The sequence below is a fragment of the Phyllobates terribilis genome, unplaced genomic scaffold, assembly GCF_046119375.1.
Source record: "Phyllobates terribilis strain yellow unplaced genomic scaffold, ASM4611937v1 Scaffold_9__5_contigs__length_417890890, whole genome shotgun sequence".
NCBI classification, from domain to species: Eukaryota; Metazoa; Chordata; class Amphibia; order Anura; family Dendrobatidae; genus Phyllobates; species Phyllobates terribilis.
The window spans coordinates 103,348,676-103,368,221 of record NW_027362769.1 but is presented as its reverse complement, the minus strand read 5'-3'; the positions used below and the strand labels follow the sequence as shown (position 1 = coordinate 103,368,221).

General features: G+C 42.2%; 1 protein-coding gene across 1 annotated transcript in view; it reads right to left on the bottom strand.

Moving 5' to 3' along the window:
- The window catches only part of PDE11A (phosphodiesterase 11A), a 921,640-nt gene that overhangs the window by 65,778 nt on the left and 836,316 nt on the right, over nucleotides 1–19,546 (bottom strand). Inside the window, exon 16 of the mRNA XM_073646878.1 lies at nucleotides 6,069–6,146. Within this exon, the coding sequence (XP_073502979.1) occupies nucleotides 6,069–6,146 (78 nt within the window). The remainder of the gene's footprint in view (nucleotides 1–6,068; nucleotides 6,147–19,546) is intronic.

Sequence of the window (19,546 nt, the reverse complement as noted above, 5' to 3'; positions counted from 1 at the left end):
GGACTCACTGGACGAAGCAGGCGAGGTATCGGGTACCGAGTATTGGAAAGTCTCCGTCCATTCACCACCAGGTGGCACCCCGAAGGGTTCTGGAGACAACTGGAGGTCCTCCGCCTGGTCAGAGGGGTGTAGAGACTCATGGGTAACCTCGGCTTCAGAGTACACTAGGTCGGACTCACTGGACGAAGCAAGCGAGGTATCAGATCCAGGATATAGGAAAGTCTCTGTCCATTCACCACCAGGTGGCACCCCGAAGGGTTCTGGAGACAACTGGAGGTCCTCCGCCCAGTCGGAGAGGTGTAGAGACTCGGGAATAACCTCTGCTTCGGAGTACACTAGGTTGGACTCACTGGACGAAGCGAGCGAGGTATCAGGTACAGAGTATAAGAGAGTCTCTGTCCTTTCGCTATCAGGTAGCACCCCGAAGGGTTCTGGAGACAACTGGAGGTCCTCCGCCTGGTCGGAGGGGTGTAGAGACTCGGGGGTAACTACCACTTTGGGGTACCCATTGTCAGGCTCACAAGACGGAGCGGACAAAGTATCAAGTACCGGGTGTAGAGAAGTCTCTCTCCATTTGTCATCGAGTGGTATCCCGGAGGATTCAGGAGGCAACAGGGGGTCCTCCGCCAAGTAGTAGAGGTGCACAGACTCGGAGGTAATCACAGCTTCGGAGCATCCTTGGACATGCACACTGGTTAAAGTGGGTGAAGCATCTGATGCCGGGTGCAGGAAGTTCTCCTGTGTGGAGTCTGGATGGGCAGTAGTCTCTTCGGGCAGGAGAACTGGTGCACTACCCATGCACATTACCCGTTGGGGCTTCTCCGGGATACAGGGAGATGAAGCTTCAGTAGGGACTTCAAGGTTGGGGTCAGGAGGTCTCAGGGAGGACAGACCCTGGCGTGACGGCTTGTCTCTACGTCTAGCACGTCTGGACTGCCTCTTGAGGTTGTGAGAAGTATTCCGGAGAGAGTAGTCATCCTGTGTGGATTCTGGGTGGGTAGTAGTCTCTTCGGGCAGGAGGACTAGTGCGCTACCCACACACATTACCCGTCGGGGCTGCTCCGGGATATTGGGAAGTGAAGCTTCAGCAGGGGCTTCAGGGTTAGGGTCCTCGAAGACCATACGAAAGGCCACCAGGAAGGCCTGCAGGTCAAGGACGACAGGATCCCATGCTTCCCATAGGGGGGTGACCCATTTCAAGGCATCACCCGCTAGGTAGTCAATCATAAAGGCCACTTTAGCCCAATCGGAAGGAAAATAGAGAGGGTAGGACTTTGTTTTGGATCCCCAAAGTACCGTGGCGGATCCGCAGGAACGTGTGCAGAAAGATCCATCTGGACGGGTGCGTACTTCGCCTGGAACTCAGCTAAAGAAAAAAGTTTTTTATTTATTTATTTTTAATGCACGTATTCACTGGAAAACGTCTCAGAGAGCGAAGGCCGTGGGGCTCAACGGGAACCATGGCCTGAGCATGCTGTAATGCACACGCCCGGGCTGAGCGGCGTGTGCGTGTGATTCCACTGGACCGTGCCGGAGAGTGAATGCCTGGAGGGGCATAACTAGGTATTCACCCGATCCGACCAGGGTTGCACGACGGCATACGACGCCAGTGCACCAAGGAGGAACCGAGCAGAGGGACCAGGTGCTACTCCAGGACAGACCCCGGACACGGTTGTTGACCCACACAGGGGAATACAGGAACAGACTGGTTAGGCTGGCACACAGACTGGTGGGAATAGGCAGGCACGACTGGTATGCAGGCAGGCGGGTATGCAGGCAGGGGGGTACAGGCAAGCACGGCTAGAGTGCAGACAGGAAGGCACTAGCAGGTAGGAACACAGGCGGGATAGGACCTAGTACACACTAGGACTCTGGAACAGAACCACAGATGTGGCGGACAAACACAGCAGAGTGAGGCCGCCCAGAGAGGTGAGCGAGAGCAGGGCAGGACGAGACCGCCCGGAGCGGTGAGCAAGAGCAGAGCAGGACGAGACCGCCTGGAGCGGTGAGCAAGAGCAGAGCAGGACGAGACCGCCTGGAGCGGTGAGCAAGAGCAGAGCAGGACGAGACCGCCTGGAGCGGTGAGCAAGGGCAGAGCAGGACGAGACCGCCTGGAGCGGTGAGCAAGGGCAGAGCAGGACGAGACCGCCTGGAGCGGTGAGCAAGGGCAGAGCAGGACGAGACCGCCTGGAGCGGTGAGCAAGGGCAGAGCAGGACGAGACCGCCTGGAGCGGTGAGCAAGGGCAGAGCAGGACGAGACCGCCTGGAGCGGTGAGCAAGGGCAGAGCAGGACGAGACCGCCTGGAGCGGTGAGCAAGAGCAGAGCAGGACGAGACCGCCTGGAGCGGTGAGCAAGAGCAGAGCAGGACAAGACCGCCAGGAGCGGTGAGCAAAGGGTCAGAGCTGAGCGAGACTGCCGGAGCAGTGAGCAAGGAGTCAGAGCAGGACGAGGCCGCCTAGAGCAGTGAGCAAGAGTAGAGCAAGACTGCCGGAGCAGTGAACAAAAGGATAAGAGCGGAGCGAGACTGCCGGAGCAGTGAGCAAAAGGGTCAGAGCGGAGCAAGGCTGCCGGAGCAGTGAGCAAAAGGGTCAGAGCGGAGCAAGGCCGCCGGAGCAGTGAGCAAGGAGTCAGAGCAGGACGGACAGGGCTCTGTTCACACGGAACAGACAAGAAGGGAAAGGCAGAGCCAGATACCCACAGGGTACTTGCAGTGAAGTAGCGAGTGGACCACAAACTCACAAACGGGAGTACAGAGACAACAAGCAGGAGTTAGGTACGAGTTCAGACTCTGCAGAAAAAGGAAAGGAACGGACATAGAGAAAAAACAGGTAAAAGATAGGAGAGAGTTCAGACTGGAACTGAGTGTACGGAGGAGACCGACACTGCAGCTGGATACAGGAGCGGGTCTGGGAATACGGCCCCCAGAGAGGCGGGACGAACAGGCAAGGAGCGTGTTCAGACAGGACAGACAAGATACAGGAGCGGGTCTAGGTAATCGGCCCTTGAAGGCGGGAGGAACAGGCTAGGAGCGTGTTCAGACAGGCCTGGAAATACAGCCTCCAGGATAGGCAGACAAGAGAACACAGAATGGGACCTGGCACCTTCAGAGTGAAAGCACACACTGAATGAAACACAATGCTCAGGCATGGGTTAATTGGAGCAGCTGGTTTAAATACCAGGTGACAGACAGCAATAGGCTGAGGACGCACAAGGGGTGTGCCCACAGCAGGTACAAGAAGCAGGAAGTGATCGGGCGCCGCCCTTAAGCAGCAGCACAGAGACAGCATGGAGAGAAGCCAGAGAGACATTCTGGATTGGAGATCAAGTGCGCGCTCTTGCACAGTGGGAGATGGACCACTATGCAAGGACGTCGCCAGGTATGTTACAATATTGTTCAACAATTTTGGTTCTCAAGTCCTCAGACAGTTCTCTTCTCCTCTTTCTGTTTTCCATGCTTATTGTTGCACACACAGATACACAATGCAATGATTGAGTCAACTTCTCCCCTTTTTATCTGGTTTCAGGTGTGATTTTCATATTGCCCACACCTGTTACTTGCCCCAGGTGAGTTTGAATGAGCATCAAAGTTGTTTACCCACAATTTTGAAAAGGTGGCAACAATTTTGTCCTGCCCATTTTGGGGTTTTTGTGTGAAATTATGTCCAATTTGCCTTTTTTTCTATGTTTTTTTGTGCTGTTTCAATACACACAAAGGAAATAAACATGTGTATAACAAAATATGTGTAATTGCAATAATTTTCTGTGAGAAATACTTCATTTTCTGTAGTAATTTGAAGGGTGCCAACACTTTTGGCCATGACTGTACTATACATAAATAAAAAAAAATAAAATAAATAATAATATTAATAATAAAAATATATAAATATATTTATATATTTTTGTATTTATTTTTTTATTTTTCTATTTTAAACATTTTATATTTCTAATACTTTATTTGTTAAACAATACTATTTTGGGACATATAGTGCTGTTCGCCATTATTGGCACCCCTTCATTTTTTTCATAGACTATACAATATCTTCAGAAATAAATGGAAATGTACCAAAAGTTATATCCTCGGGATTTTTGGTCCAAAGTAATACAACAATAAAACATAGTTTTTCAACTTCCATGTTGCAATTTCAAAGAAGAAACAAAATAAACAGCATGTGCAGCAATAAAGGCACCCCTAATTAATACTTGATTGCACACCCTTTGGCATTGCTGACAGCCTCCAAACGTTTCTTGTAGCCATCTATAAGCTACTTGCACTTCTCAGCTGGAATTTTCTCCCACTCTTCCTTTGCAGTTTGTTCAAGCTCTTGAATGCTTGCAGAGTTCTTTTTCCCAATGGCACATTTCAGCTCACCCCAAAGATTTTCAAAGGGATTGAGGTCAGGACTCATTGCATGCTATTTTAAAACAGTCCATTTTTTCTTTTTCAACCATTCCTGTGTACTTTTGGATGTGTGCTTTGGGTCATTGTCTTGCTGGAGGACCCATGATCTTTGACTTAAACCAAGGTTTTTTACACTGGGTAGGACATTTCACTCTAAAATCTCTTGATAATTCTCTGATTTCATGATTCAAGTGATATGGTCAAGACCTCCAGTACCAGACGCAGCAAAGCAACCCGACAGCATTATTGATCCTCCACCATGCATAACTGTTGGTAAGGTGTTCTGTTCCTTATAAGCTTCATTGCGCAGTCTGTAAACAAACTGTTGCTTTGATTTGCCAAAAAGCTCTATTTTTGTTTCATCATTCCACAGAACATTTTCCCAGAAGGATTGTGGTTTGATACTCTTTGGCAAAGATCAGTCGTTCCTTTTTATGTATTTTTTTCAGCAAGTGTTTCTTCCTTGGCCTTCGCCCATAAAGCTCTGCTTGGTTTAGTGTGTGGCGTATGGTACTTGTTGAAGCTATAACCCCAGACTGTTCCAGGCTGACCTTCAGGTCTTTGGATGTTTACCTTGGTGTTTTTTTCCACCATTCGCACCAACCTTCGAAGACGTCTTAATAACATTGCACACTGTTGAAACTGGGATACCAAGTTCTTTGCAGGTGACCTTATACACTTTGGAACTCTTGTGTTTGCTAATATTAGCAGTCCTGATGTCCTCAGACAGTTGCTTTGTCTTCACCACTGTGACAAAGGAACAGAGCCTACCATGTGGCTTTTTAAAACACTGAATTGACTAATTCATGTCACATGGGCACCGACAATTAATCACACGTGAATCTCTTCTGTGATTTACCACAGGCGAGTCAAAATGTGTTTCCTTAATAAATTAATGTAAAGGGTACCAATACCAGTGTCACAGAAAGCTTTAGGTTTTTCTATTTTTCCCTCCCATTGTTTTTTGTTTTAAATGATTGTTTATCATTTGCTCTTTTGTATTTAACACGAGTCTCTATACAAAAAAACTGTTTCACTTGATTCATTTTTTTCAGGAGATATTTCACATTAGGTATTTAAACTTCATGGGTGCCAATAATGATGAGCAGGACTGTACGTCTAACACTGGCCGTACCATTTGTTATGGGTAATTGCAATAGCGGCATTTAGGATCTTGAATACAGAAAGCCAAACCAAGTCACTTTTTTGGGCAATATTCTTTAGACCTGTAAAAAGTTGCTGCACTCCTTGCTATAGGTTCAAGTACTAATGTACTGTATATAAGCAATATTAATTCCATCTATCAATGTAGACAACAGTCAAAAAGGTTTGCAACATTGCATTATTCTGTGATTCACTTGAAATGAATGCAGTCCGCTGGTAGTTTTTCAGAAATTCTATGATCCTTTAGGAATACATGGTAAATAGCTTTAATATTCTGATCCAGTCACTAAATATGATACATTCAAGATATCATTTAGGATATTTGGTCCTTTTGAAATGCCCACATTGATTTTTGATTTTTTTTTTTGTGCATTTCTTCTTTTTATTTAGTTGGTATAATTTGAATTTTTTTTTTCCGAAACTATACAGATGTAAAAGAATAGTGTAAATTATGGGAATTTTCAGAAAATCATTTATAAAGCTCAAAAATATGTTTTTTCTTACCTGAATATGATTCTGTGGTTTTTAACATTCCAGTTGTATTCTCCTTTACTGACCAGTTCAAAAAACTCATTTCGTCTCCTGAAAAATACAGAACATGGGCAGGTTAATGGGATCAGAGATGTAAAAATAGAAATTGTTATAGGATGTGATGTTACGAGATTTGTTTGCCACTTGCACCTGACAATGTTATCATGACAATTTATCAAGATGGATCAGATTTTGGCTTTAATGTAACATACCGTCCTCCCCGTGGATAAGGAAAGAAATTGTCATTCTTCTTTAGAAAATTGTAAAGTGCTTAACTCATGCGCTACTGGAAGAACTGGGTATACCTGACATATACTAGGACAAGAACACATAAAATAAGCATTATTAATAGTTACAATAGACTTTTACTTTGGGTAATCGTCTTTATGCAATATTATAAGACCATGTATTGCAAAAAACTAACGTGCCCTTAACCAAAGGCCAATGTTTTCCGGTTGTGACCTGCCAGATTGCTGTAGTGTTTGCTGGGCAAGCAGAAAGTCACAACTCAATGTAGGTCTATGAGAGCCAGAACTAGGCCAGAATGCAGCTCTGATAGACATACATTGAGGGCTTTTGACCGTTGCCTCTGACTATCGGTAAGTCAGATGTTGCAGTCACAAGATTGCAGCGCAGGACAGGAGTGGCGACCGGAAGAGCTGAAGACGGAAGCTGGTAAGTATAATACTGGGGTCAGCGTGCTTAGATTAGTAGCACCACTCCAGTGCTTAAACATAAACCCTAAAATCAATCTTCTAGATTTTTTTGGGAACACGTCCCAGTGAATTAAAAAAAAAATAAGAAGAGTAGGTTACAACAACCAATATGGTGATCATCACACATGGGTTGCTACTCAGCCTTCCTATGTTCCAACCACTTTCGAAGCAGCTGTGGAATTTGGGATGTATTACGCATAGCTAGGCAGATTGATCAATCAGAACTGGATAAACAGCATTGAGTATCATGTCAGCCATATTGGTTGTCATCAGACTTTACCACAATGTTTACTTATATAGGTGAACCTATACTTTGGCAAATATTTGATTGGGTAGTCATGTAGCCACAACAAAGTGCGTACTGTAACACATGCTGACCTGATGGAGATGTTCAGGGTTCAGAATCTACACCACAATGGCAGAGAAGAGCTTTGACTGAGACATAGTCGTTGTAGCTGGACAGGGTGGTTATGTGAGGATCTCAGATATTGACGATTTTTAAATGCTTTCTAAATGAGAGATGTCGGGTTAGACTGATCCAATTGGTTCACGCTAAGAGAAAGGTGATAGCTACCTAGAATCATAATCTGACCAAAGCTCTACTTTTAAACATATGAAAAAGTTTGTTGTAGATAGTAAGGGTTACTATTTGACATGCATTGCATGAACGTATGTTAATGATTTTGGCTGGAGTATCGTTGGTGATGTTCATAAACCATAGATGAACCATCTTAAGATGGCTACTAGTACCAAAATAAGTTCTGTTTTACGTCTACAAACATCAGTTTAGTTGCCTCCAGGACATTGATGAGATCCTTATTCTAAGCAAATACCTTTATGAACCAGAGAAAGGAGTGATTCCCAGAATTAGTGTGCATCCAACAACACTACACCAAGGGGGGGAACTGGAGTGAAATTGCGACAAATTTTGAAACTTTTTAAAAAATCGCAATTGATGAATCAAGCGAAAATATCTGGAATTGCTGGACTCCACCCATAAAGTGGAAAACAAAAACAACAAGCAAGCACATATAAAATAAACTTAAAAAAAGAAATAGAATAATGAATAATAGAAATAGAAAAGAATAATAGAAAACAAAAAAGGTGCAAAACTCACAAAACTAGACAAAAAAAAAGACGCAAAGGCAATGATGAATTGAGGCCTTACTTTTTATGAATAAGGCAATTTATATTCTTATCTTCTCTCCATTTGTAATTTACTCCTCATTTTCACTGACATCTTCTGAAAAGATCTCCTTTTCTGGTACCACGTGCAGTCCATTCTACATGTGATGTTTCCAATCTCATTAAATACATTTTCAGTCAGACAACTAACGTGAAGCAGTGTAGCAGGAGGGTATGGTGTAATACAGTGGGTTGGGGGCAAAAACCATGGTGGGGCAAACACTTGTTGGGAGAGCATCCACTAGGGAATATGGACACTCTAATTCAGAACTCAATTGAAAACTTTTGACATATTCCGAAACGAGAAGCCGGTGATGAGCATCAGAAACGAAAGTAAAAACTACAGAAAACTTAGTGAATATTAATCATTCCATATGAAAACTTTGCTTTATACTGCCGGAAAACCCCTTTATTATCTCCTAGCTTAGGAACTGAAAGGGGTTATCTGGTGAAGATAAGATATCACCTATTTACAGGATACATGATCAGCTATAGTTGGTGGCGGTCCAAACTGCTGGGACCCGCACTGATTGGCAGAATGCGCCACTTTTATCCGCGTTAAAATGGAGCAGTGGTGGACTCGACAGCCACCCCATTAATTCCCTATGGGGCTGCCAAGTGCTATGCTTGGCTTTTTCTGATAAACCCCTCAGAGAATTAATGTATTGGGGGAGGGGAGTTGTGTCAATGATTTAGGCACCTCAAAACAACTATACACATATGACTAATCTAATATGCGACTGCCCACAAAATGACATGGAAAGGGTAAGAAGTTCAGTACGATAAACTCAAATCATATAGAAAAAAATGTACACAAGAACCATAGACTAAAATATAATAAATCTTTATTATTCACACAAGAAAAAACACAAAATGTATAAAAGATGAAAAAAGTGGGAAACCAAAAGTTGGCGCCACACACTCGCTGAACAAATTACACAGGAGATGGTACCAGCACATTCAAGACACAACAGTAAATCATAAGACTGACTCAAAAAACAAGTGTCTAACACAAGATATAGCATTGAATTGGTCATCAGACCTAGGTATCTAACACCTCAAGAAAAGTGGGCTAGTAAGTGAAATAGAGTTCATATATGAATATAACTGGTAAATTTATTACCTCCTGTGGGTGGTGGTACCTGCCCCAACGTGCGTTCTGGGGGGAGAATTAATGTAGCAGTCTGTGTGCATGTGCACTGTCACACCATTTTAGCGGGATAAAAGTGACCCATTCTGCTGATCGGTGTGGATCCCAGTGTTGGACATTGGACCCCCACCAGATCTAAAAGTGATCACCTAATCTATGGATATCTCTATGCTTGTTTCCTTGGTTCAACATCTGACGGGGTGGTCACATGAGCACTGCAGCCAATCATTACACGCTGAATGGCTGCAGTGTTATCATTTTATCTGTATGGAAGAATTCTTCCACTTGGATGAAATGTGAATGCTGCAGAGAAAAATCAAACACAATAACCACAAAAATTGCTGCCGAGTGATAAATGTGAATCCAAGCAAACAACGTTTGTACATCTAAAGTAAACATTTTACCAGTTTACTGAGAAAAGTGAAAATTCCCACCATGGTAAATCTCACCCATAGCGTTTTCCATTTCATTAATCACAATACAAGGCACTTAGATAGACTCATTTGAAGTTTTGTGGTTCCTATTTTACAAAATCAATTATTTGAACTTTTACAAAGCAAAGGCAATTTGTCATTCGCACTTTTATATCACCTGGCTCGGGGTATTCCATTGGTGATAATTTGCAAGTCTAATAATAGCAAGAAAAGGGCACAGAATGACGTATGGAGATGTTAATTGCAAGTGGTGGCTTAAAACTAATGATTTACAATCACTAGTGGTGTAATTAAAAAGAAACGGTTTCAGCCAAGCCGGATTTGATAAAACTGATGGGATTTGGTTTTATAAATGTTTCGACGTTCCTCTATAGTGAAATCTTAGCTTACAATGTATGTACATTTAATAACACTAATGATGAAACACTTTACTATATACCTAAAATGTAACATAACATATGTACACTACAGACCAAAAGTTTGGACACACCATCTCATTTAAAGATTTTTCTGTATTTTCATGACTTTGAAAATTGTACATTCACACTGAATGCATCAAAACTATGAATTAACACATGTGGAATTATATACTTAACAAAAAAGTGTGAAACAACTGAAAATATGTCTTATATTTTAGGTTCTTCAAAGTAGCCAGCTTTTGCTTTGATGACTGCTTTGCACACTCTGGGCATTCTCTTGATGAGCTTCAAGAGGTAGTCACTGGAAATGGTTTTCACTTCACAGGTGTGCCCTGTCAGGTTTAATAAGTGGGATTTCTTGCCTTATAAATGGGGTTGGGACCATCAGTTGTGCTGTGCAGAAGTCTGGTGGATACATAGCTGATAGTCCTACTGAATAGACTGTTAGAATTTATATTATGGCAAGAAAAAAGCAGCTAAGTAAAGAAAAATGAGTGGCCATCATTACTTTAAGAAATGAAGGTCAGTCAGTGCGAAAAATTGGGAAAACTTTGAAAGTGTCCCCAAGTGCAGTCGCAAAAGCCATGAAGCGCTACAAAGAAACTAGCTCACATGAGGACCGCCCCAGTAAAGGAAGACCAAGAGTCACCTCTGCTTCTGAGGAAAAGTTTATCCGAGTCACCAGCCTCAGAAATCGCAGGTTAACAGCAGCTCAGATTAGAGACCAGGTCAATGCCACACAGAGTTCTAGCAGCAGACACATCTCTACAACAACTGTTAAGAGGAGACTTTGTGCACCAGGCCTTCATGGTAAAATAGCTGCTAGGAAACCACTGCTAAGGACAGGCAACAAGCAGAAGAGCCTTGTTTGGACTAAAGAACACAAGGAATGGACATTAGACCAGTGGAAATCTGTGCTTTGGTCTGATGAGTCCAAATTTGAGATCTTTGGTTCCAACCACCGTGTCTTTGTGCGACGCAGAAAAGATGAACGGATGGACTCTACATGCCTTGTTCCTACCGTGAAGCTTGGAGGAGGAGGTGTGATGGTGTGGGGGTGCTTTGCTGGTGACACTGTTGGTGATTTATTCAAAATTGAAGGCATACTGAACCAGCATGGCTACCACAGCATCTTGCAGGGGCATGCTATTCCATCCGGTTTGCGTTTAGTTGGACCAATATTTATTTTTCAACAGGACAATGACCCCAAACACACCTCCAGGCTGTGTAAGGGCTATTTAACCAAGAAGGAGAGTGATGGGGTGCTACGCCAGATGACCTGGCCTCCACAGTCACCAGACCTGAACCCAATCGAGATGGTTTCGGGTGAGCTGGACCGCAGAGTGAAGGCAAAAGGGCCAACAAATGCTAAGCATCTCTGGGACCTCCTTCAAGATTGTTGGAAGACCATTTCTGGTGACTACCTCTTGAAGCTCATCAAGAGAATGCCAAGAGTGTGCAAAGCAGTCATCAAAGCAAAAGGTGGCTACTTTGAAGAACCTAGAATATAAGACATATTTTCAGTTGTTTCACACTTTTTTGTTAAGTATATAATTCCACATGTGTTAATTTATAGTTTTGATGCCTTCAGTGTGAATGTACAATTTTCATAGTCATGAAAATACAGAAAAATCTTTAAATGAGAAGGTGTCTCCAAACTTTTGGTCTGTACTGTATCTTGAGACTTAAAGAGTATGTTATAAATGACTATAGAATGGATTTTCTGGGATTTCCTTCAAATCAGTAGTCACAAATACCCAATAAAATAAAAAGTATAAAAGTAAATATCCATCTGGAAAAGTTAAGTGTCTTCATTTTTTGGGTTGAGCCCGGCCATTTATTCTATTCCTTTCTGTGTACCTGTCGCACTTAGTTTAATCGTAAAAAGTTTTATCCACTAGTATTTAGAACTTTTTTTTGTATATACCAAAAAAAGCCTGACATAAGATTTGGTGATGGCGACTTTCATTATACCATGCACTTATATATTTTTAACTCTCTATATCTTACACTTAGCTTCCTTTCTTACTGTCCATTTCTTTTTGGCTGGGCACTGAACATGACGTATTTGTTAGGTCCATCATGTGGCTTACCCGCTGTTTACCTTTTAAAGGGAATTTGTCAATAGGATCACCCCTCGTTAGCCGTCTATATGGGCACGTAGGTCATAGGAAGCTGAATAAAGTAATACCTTGATGTCTGCAATCTGATGTCTTATTCCAGAGAAATCCAGGTTTTTTTATATGTAAATGAGCTGTGAAGATCTATGGGCCGGACATAGATCTCCCCGAGAATCTGCCTCCAGAGCTTAAAAGAGGAGTTACCAGTATGAGACATGTTGATCAGGAGAGCAGGTCATTGAAGGTCTCACAAAAATGGTGCATTTTGCGCCAAATCTTTAGTGAGTCACTTCAACTCCACCATATTTATCAAATGTCACACCTTAAAGTGGTTGTCCAAGTTTGTGATCAAAGACTTCAATTGCTCTATGTGACTGCAGACTTTTGAATCCTCACAGTGCGTGCACTGGTTGCTGTCAGGATTCTCCGGTGGAGGCTGTGAGAGTGGTCGGTCACTTGACCACAGGTATGTGATTTGCATACTTCCGGACACCTTCCAACTAGATGTGCAAGGCCTCGCTCAATACAAGTGAATTGAGCATGGCCGAGCATGTTTAGTCGGCACGTGGCCACAAGTATGCAAATCGCATATTTGCAGTCATGTGACCTCCCACTCTTGCCGTCTTCACCAGGAGAATCCTGACCATGAGAGGTGTGCGCACTGTGAAGATCCAAAAGTTTGCAGTCACATAGAGTGACTGCAGACTTTCATCCCAAACCTGGATAACCCCTTTAATGATACATTTCTTGCAAATTACACCAGCACAGCTTTTTTAACATGATAGTACAGTTTCCAAGGTCAGATAAGAGCGCTAGATCAATGTGTTGCAAGTGGATGCAAAATTTTTTACAAATTGTTAATTTTTATGCAGGTTAATTGGTACACTTCACAATATTAGAAAAGAGCAGGAGACCGATGTCTCAAATATCACACAGTAATAAACAATTTTGAGCAAATTGTGACTTTTAAGGACGTTAAAGATGGTTGTGACATAAATGGATTTGTTCTAATCCTTTTTAAACACGGCTGTGTCCAGCCTTGAACTTTCATATAGAAATGCAATTATAAATATCTCATACTTCTCACCAAAAGATTGCCTATTTTAAGTATGGGTGATAACAAATAATGTAATAATAATCGGCGTAAAAAAACATTGATAAGCATTAAGCAATGATAATGAAATGTTGCAATTTACTCATAAATGTTGTTTTACATCACAGATGTATTGGGCATATCTTTGTGTAACACATTGATGATCTGTGGAGTCCGCGTCCTCGTCCTGTTTTGCATAAGATGCCACTGGCATTCAGCATGGATCTCCCAACGCGAGAGGAAACAAGAACATCTGACAAAATAAATATTTCTGGGACTTGTTCCAAGTGGTATACATAGGTGATTTCCATATAATATGGATAGAACATTAATTACGGTTTACACACAGAATTAATCATGTGAGCATAATGAAGAAATTAGCGGTAATATCAATAAGTGAATGGCTACAGCTTTAAGCTAAACTAACTTGGCACAGTCACTTATTAATACATACATTAGATCCAGTTCTCAGAATAGAACAGGCTGCCACGAGAGGTGGTGAGTTCCCCTTCAATGGACGTCTTCAAACAGAGGCTGGACAGACATCTGTCTGAGATGATTTAGTGAATCCTGCTTTGAGCAGGGGGTTGGACCAGATGACCCAGGAGGTCCCTTCCAACTCTACCATTCTATGATTCTATGATTCTATGAATATAATAGGGCAGCAAAGTAATTACTGTTGTGGAAACAGAAATGTAGAAAGAAACGGTTTGTGTGATATATATTTATCTGGCGCCATTCGTCCCACTCTCATCATAGAAATAACTGTCCCGTTTAGTTGACCTTAACTTCTATGGTGCTGTTCAGGACTACTGCTACCTTTAAGGGCTCATGCTCACAACTGATTTTCTCGGACGAGTGCTATCCGTGGTTTTTACGGATCACATTCGTACCCACGATATTTTATTGGGCTGTCCACAAGTCCGATTTTTTTCCACGGACGGAGAGGTCAAAGGAAGAAAAACATGTCCAATTTTGATCTGAGTGTCAGATCAAAACCGGCAATGAAAATCTATGGGTCAGTGAAAAACATTGGATATTCACAGACTGACATAATGAAAAGGTGGAGACATTTTTTTTTCTTTTCTCGCTCCATCTCCGAGAAAAATTTATCCCACTCTGATCAAACTTTGGTCAAACTTTGATCATAGACTGATCAGAAAAACTGGGCCGTTTTTCTCGGATGTGCCTGACACAACCCAGGTGAGCAACACCATAGTATCTACAATGTTTATTGCCCAGGTCATGCCCTATTGTATGCTTTTGGACACTTTTTAGCTATACTATAGCTTTTTAACTATACTAGAATATTTCAGAGAAAACATACTTATAGAATCTGTCACAGGTGTGTCAGAGGTGACAGACAGTCGCCCTGCAGTTGGTTGCAGGAGATCTCTACGTTTGGCATTACAGACATTTTCTTAGAGGCTGTCTCTAGGACCCAGCGGCTACCTTCCCCTGGCTAATTAACTCCCTGGTCTGGGTGTATAAATACCTGCTGTGTACAGAGGGAGGTGCCGGCGATATTCATTACTCCTTGTGAGACTTCAGCAAAAGCAGTACTTCCCCCTCTCTGGTGTTTGAGGATGTGTACGCATTTGTCTGGAGTCATCTAAAAGCTAAGCGATTTCCTCTCTTTGTCCTTCCTTTTTGTCTTTAGAGTTCAGAGGAGATTGACTAGTGCTCATCTCCTCCCTTCCCTAGCCTGAGTCTAACGCCAGGTAAAGACAGGGTGAGGAACACGTGCGGCGATTGGTTAAGAGCCAATATAGGGTCGATAGTTGAGACAGGGTGACACTAGACCAGACTAGGAAGTCTCCCCTTCCCCCTTTCCCTAGAGTCTGGGCTCCCTTTCCCTCTTCCCTTTGTGTGGCACTTTCATCTTGGATGACTAATCCAAGGCCGGTCTCTGTCAGCTTCTCTCCGCCCTAACCCCCTTGAGTGACAGGTGTATCTCTATCATGGGATAAACTTATACATAGGGAGATACCTATCAAAGGGAGAGGGTGCAGGAAGAAGCTGTCAGGGACCAGCCTCTTGTACTAGTCCTCCAAGAACTATGGCCCCAGCTGACATTTAAATCTATGTCTTTTCAGAAAACTACAACATTTCAGAGTGAAACATACATTCTCATCGACTTGTCACCAAAGAAAGAAAACCCCAGAGTTGCCAACTTGACTTTTTATTTCGGACAAGCAATATATTTTTAAGGACACATTGGAAAATTAATGTATAAAAAAAATTACCACTATAAGTGAGCCATGTCTAGAGGCCATAATACTGATATAAAGACATCAGCTGCTTTCACTGTAAATTTCAGATTATTACAGTCATAATATTCTGTATAAGTTTCTCCTGCTTGAAAAACCATCAAGGACACCTTAAAATTTTTGTACAGACTGGGCAAAAAATTGTCCTATTTTTATGGACTGTCCTGGTATTTCTGGGCAGTTTGCAATCCTGACAAATTAACGCTGCACTCTGAAACGCTATAGAATGTAAACATGGAATGTATGAAATTGGAATTGCATTACTGCTATAAAAAATAAGTTCAAAATTAAGGTACTAAATTGGCCAATTCAAATGTGACCAACAGCCAGCGACAAGGTGACCTTTCTATTTTTGATATTTTTGATATTGGCTTGCAATATTGAAAATTGATTCTATACATTAAACTGTAAACGAAATAAACTAAAATAACACAACATGTGAAAACAGTCAGGGGTGACCAAATTCTGAAAGAAAGCCTATTTTCCCCGACATAAAGACTTCTACCTTCAAAAGGAATTCATTTCTGCTCGTTCATCTGTAACAAAGAAGAGCTGTATAATGCAAGATGTATATATGATACCGATGCAGACGTAGTCTATATATCCAATAACAACGCTGTGGTCTCAATACTTTTAAGGTGTAGGATACTTTAAGGGTCCTTGAACAGCTATTCCCCTCTCTGAATTGGTTTACACTGTAGCTAGTGAACCTGTGCGAGTATCACATTTGTCAAGCCCATCTGGCAGCCTCTGACATTTAAAATGAGCATGGCTCATTTGTACCAAATTGCAAGCAGCCCCTGAACAGCCTCACTTCATACAAAAATGACTAATATGGTGGCGCAAAGTATGTCTCCTGTGCCCTATGTCTAGCCATGTAAACAAGCAATTTTTGAAGCCTTTGCCTGCATGAAAGCCCTACCAATATTTTCTGGAAACTGTTCTCTGCTTACTTTAAATGCAATAATCTGATTATAATGACATGATTTAATGGCAATTTGTGTTTTTCTTTATGTGTTTATTACAATCTGGACGTAGAGAAGTCACTTAGTCCTCTTCACTCTTATACCTACTTATTATTAACAAGCACAGCGTATTATAATGGACATGGGAATTACTATGTTATTTCCAGTATTGGTTATTGGAAATATATTACGTGGGAGAATCATATTACCAGATTTGGACTTTAAAATGTATTTGTGTACTTTAAAATGTAAGGCTCTGTTCACACCTGCATTTGGAGATGCCTTTTTCTCTTGTGATATAGAAAAAGACACATATCAGAATCAAAGAAATAATTATCGTAACTGTCAAGAATATCCATAGGATGTGCCAATTCTGGCACTTAGCCTCGCTCTTCCACGCTGCCCTGTAGCGGTGGCAGTGGGGTAATAGGGTTGGGTTGATGTCAGCTTATAATGCCAGCTGACATCAAGCCCAGGTTAGTAATGGAGAGGCGTCTATAAGACACCCCCATTACTAACCCCATAGTCAAAGTTAAAAAAAAACACAAACACCCCGAATAAAGTCCTTTAATTTAAATAAACACACAATTCTTTAATGTTCTAAATTAAACCATACTTACCATGATTGGAGCTCTAAATAGCGCCAAACATGCAGGACAGGGACCCAAGCTCCCGCCCGAGCATCTCGAAAGTACTCGGCGAGCTCCGAGCAGTGGCGAGCATGCTCGCTCATCACTAGTAATGACTGATAGTGTGCTCTTCTGATCTACATGTTTCACACTGGTAATGCCTCCTTTCAAAAACACCAGTCCTAATTAAGATCTGTGATACACACTAATATTTGCCACTGATTCAGCTCTTCTAGGTGCTTGCACAAAGGTTTGGAAGGAACTCGACAAGAAGTTTGTTCCAAACATATTGGAAAACTGACCACCATTAACAACCTCCATGCTGAGGTCCTTCAAAAACTGTGTACGAAATGTACATAGAAGTGATGCTGTCTTAGACTGTGTGCCCACGATGCGTTTTTTAAGCATTTCCGCAGCGGCAATTCCACCGCAGAAACGCTTAAAAAACGCTTGTTAGTAGGTCTGCTATGTTCCCCAATGATAATAAGCATGTGATGTGCACATGCTGCGGAAATTTCCGCTGCGGATTATCATTGCGGAAAAATACGCATGTCCATTAATTTTGTGGACAAGCAGCATAATTGCCGCCATTGACTTGCATTGAATCACATAATATCCGCATGACTACATGTGCACATGCGGATATTAAGCGATTCAATGTGTGCATGGTACCCGGGTCTGGAGAAGAGGAGACTCTCATCCAGACCCGGGTACCATAGTACCTGTAAAAAAAAAAGAATTTAAAATAAAAAAACACATTATACTCACCTTATGCCCCCCGGTCTTCTATCCGGTACGTCTTGGCTCCCCGGTGGCTCGCGATGGAGTAAAAGGACCTTCCACGACGTCATTCAGTCATGTGACTGGTGACGCGACCGCTGACGTCGGCTGTAGCGTGACCTGTCACATGACTAAATGACGTCATGGAAGGTCCTTTTACACCACCACGAGACACCGGGAAGACCGGATGCATCGGAGAATGAGACCGGGGGCCATCGGAAGGTGAGTATAATGTTGTTTTTGTTTTGTTTTTTACCATTTTTATGCTTTTTTTTAACTAACTTGGTCAAACTATATAAAATCCATGCCGGTTGCATGGATTTATATAGTGTGACCAGGTTGTCAAGCACTTTTCCAAGTGATGCTAAAATCGCTTGGAAAGCGCTTGACAACCCGCATGCGAAATCGCATGTGAAAAACGCTTGTCCCTGGCTGAAAAAACATGCGTTTTTTCTGCCAGGGAGATGCAGAAACGCTCAGGAAAAATCTGAAACATTTCTGCATCGTGGGCACATAGCCTTACAGGCAAAGGACGGTCACACCAAATATTGATTTGGCTTAGATTTCTCTTTTGTTCATTCACTTTAAGTTTTGCTAATTGCTAAAAATTAACTATTAACACTTCTATTTGATAAACACAGTCTTACTTTGCAGCATTTTTTCGAAACATGTCTAAAACTTTTGCACAACACTGAATGTCCCAATGTTCTTGCAACTTGCAAAAACAGAAGTCAAATGCACCCAATTTATAGTGTGTGTAGCAGTAGATACGGTAAAGTGTACACTGTCGGTATTACTCAGTTATCAAATGATTGATATAACATCACAGCATCAATATGCTTATCATTAGGTATGAGCAGACACATGGAAGTTTGGATTAGTTGGGTTCAGCCGAACTTTAGTCCAAAGTTCGGTTCGGGTACCAGAACTTGACCCCGGACCCAAACCCCATATAAGTCAATGGGGACCCAAACTTTGGTGCAGTAAAATGGCTGTAAAATGGTCATAGTAAGGGCTGAAAAAGGAAGCAAAATGTGGGTTAGAGAAGGACAACTGCCCTGCAAACAAATGTGGATAGGAACATTTTTTTAAATAACATAGAATAAAAAAATAATAATAATCTTGAACCAGGAGGCGGAGGTCCAAGTGAAGGAGTGGAGCAGTGCCTTATGTGTATATTTTACTGTTCTTGTTAATAAATAAATTAGGTCCCTCCTATTTTTAATAACCAGCCAAGGGAAAGCAGACAGCTGTGAGCTGGACTTATTATGCTGGAAAGGGGCCAATATCCATGGACCTTCCCAGTCTATTAATATCAGTCCTCAGCTGCCTGCTTTGCCTTTGCTGGTTATTAAAAATGGGTCGACCCCAAAGAAATGATATGGGGTCCCTCCTATTTTTAATAACCAGCTAAGGTAAAGCAGAAAGATGGGGGCTGATATTAATAGGTTGGGAAGGACCATTGATATTGGCACCTTACCAGCCTAATGAGACTAGCCCTCTGCTGCCCCAGAAATAGAACATCCACTGATACTCTTACTGATTGCCCTGGTGCGGTGACAATCGGGGTAATATTCTTGGGGCTTGATGTCAGCTGTGTAATGTCAGCTGGTATCAAATCCAGGGGCTAGTAATGGAGAAAAGTTTATTAGACACCCCAACTACTAACCCACTAAGTTAAAAAAAAAAT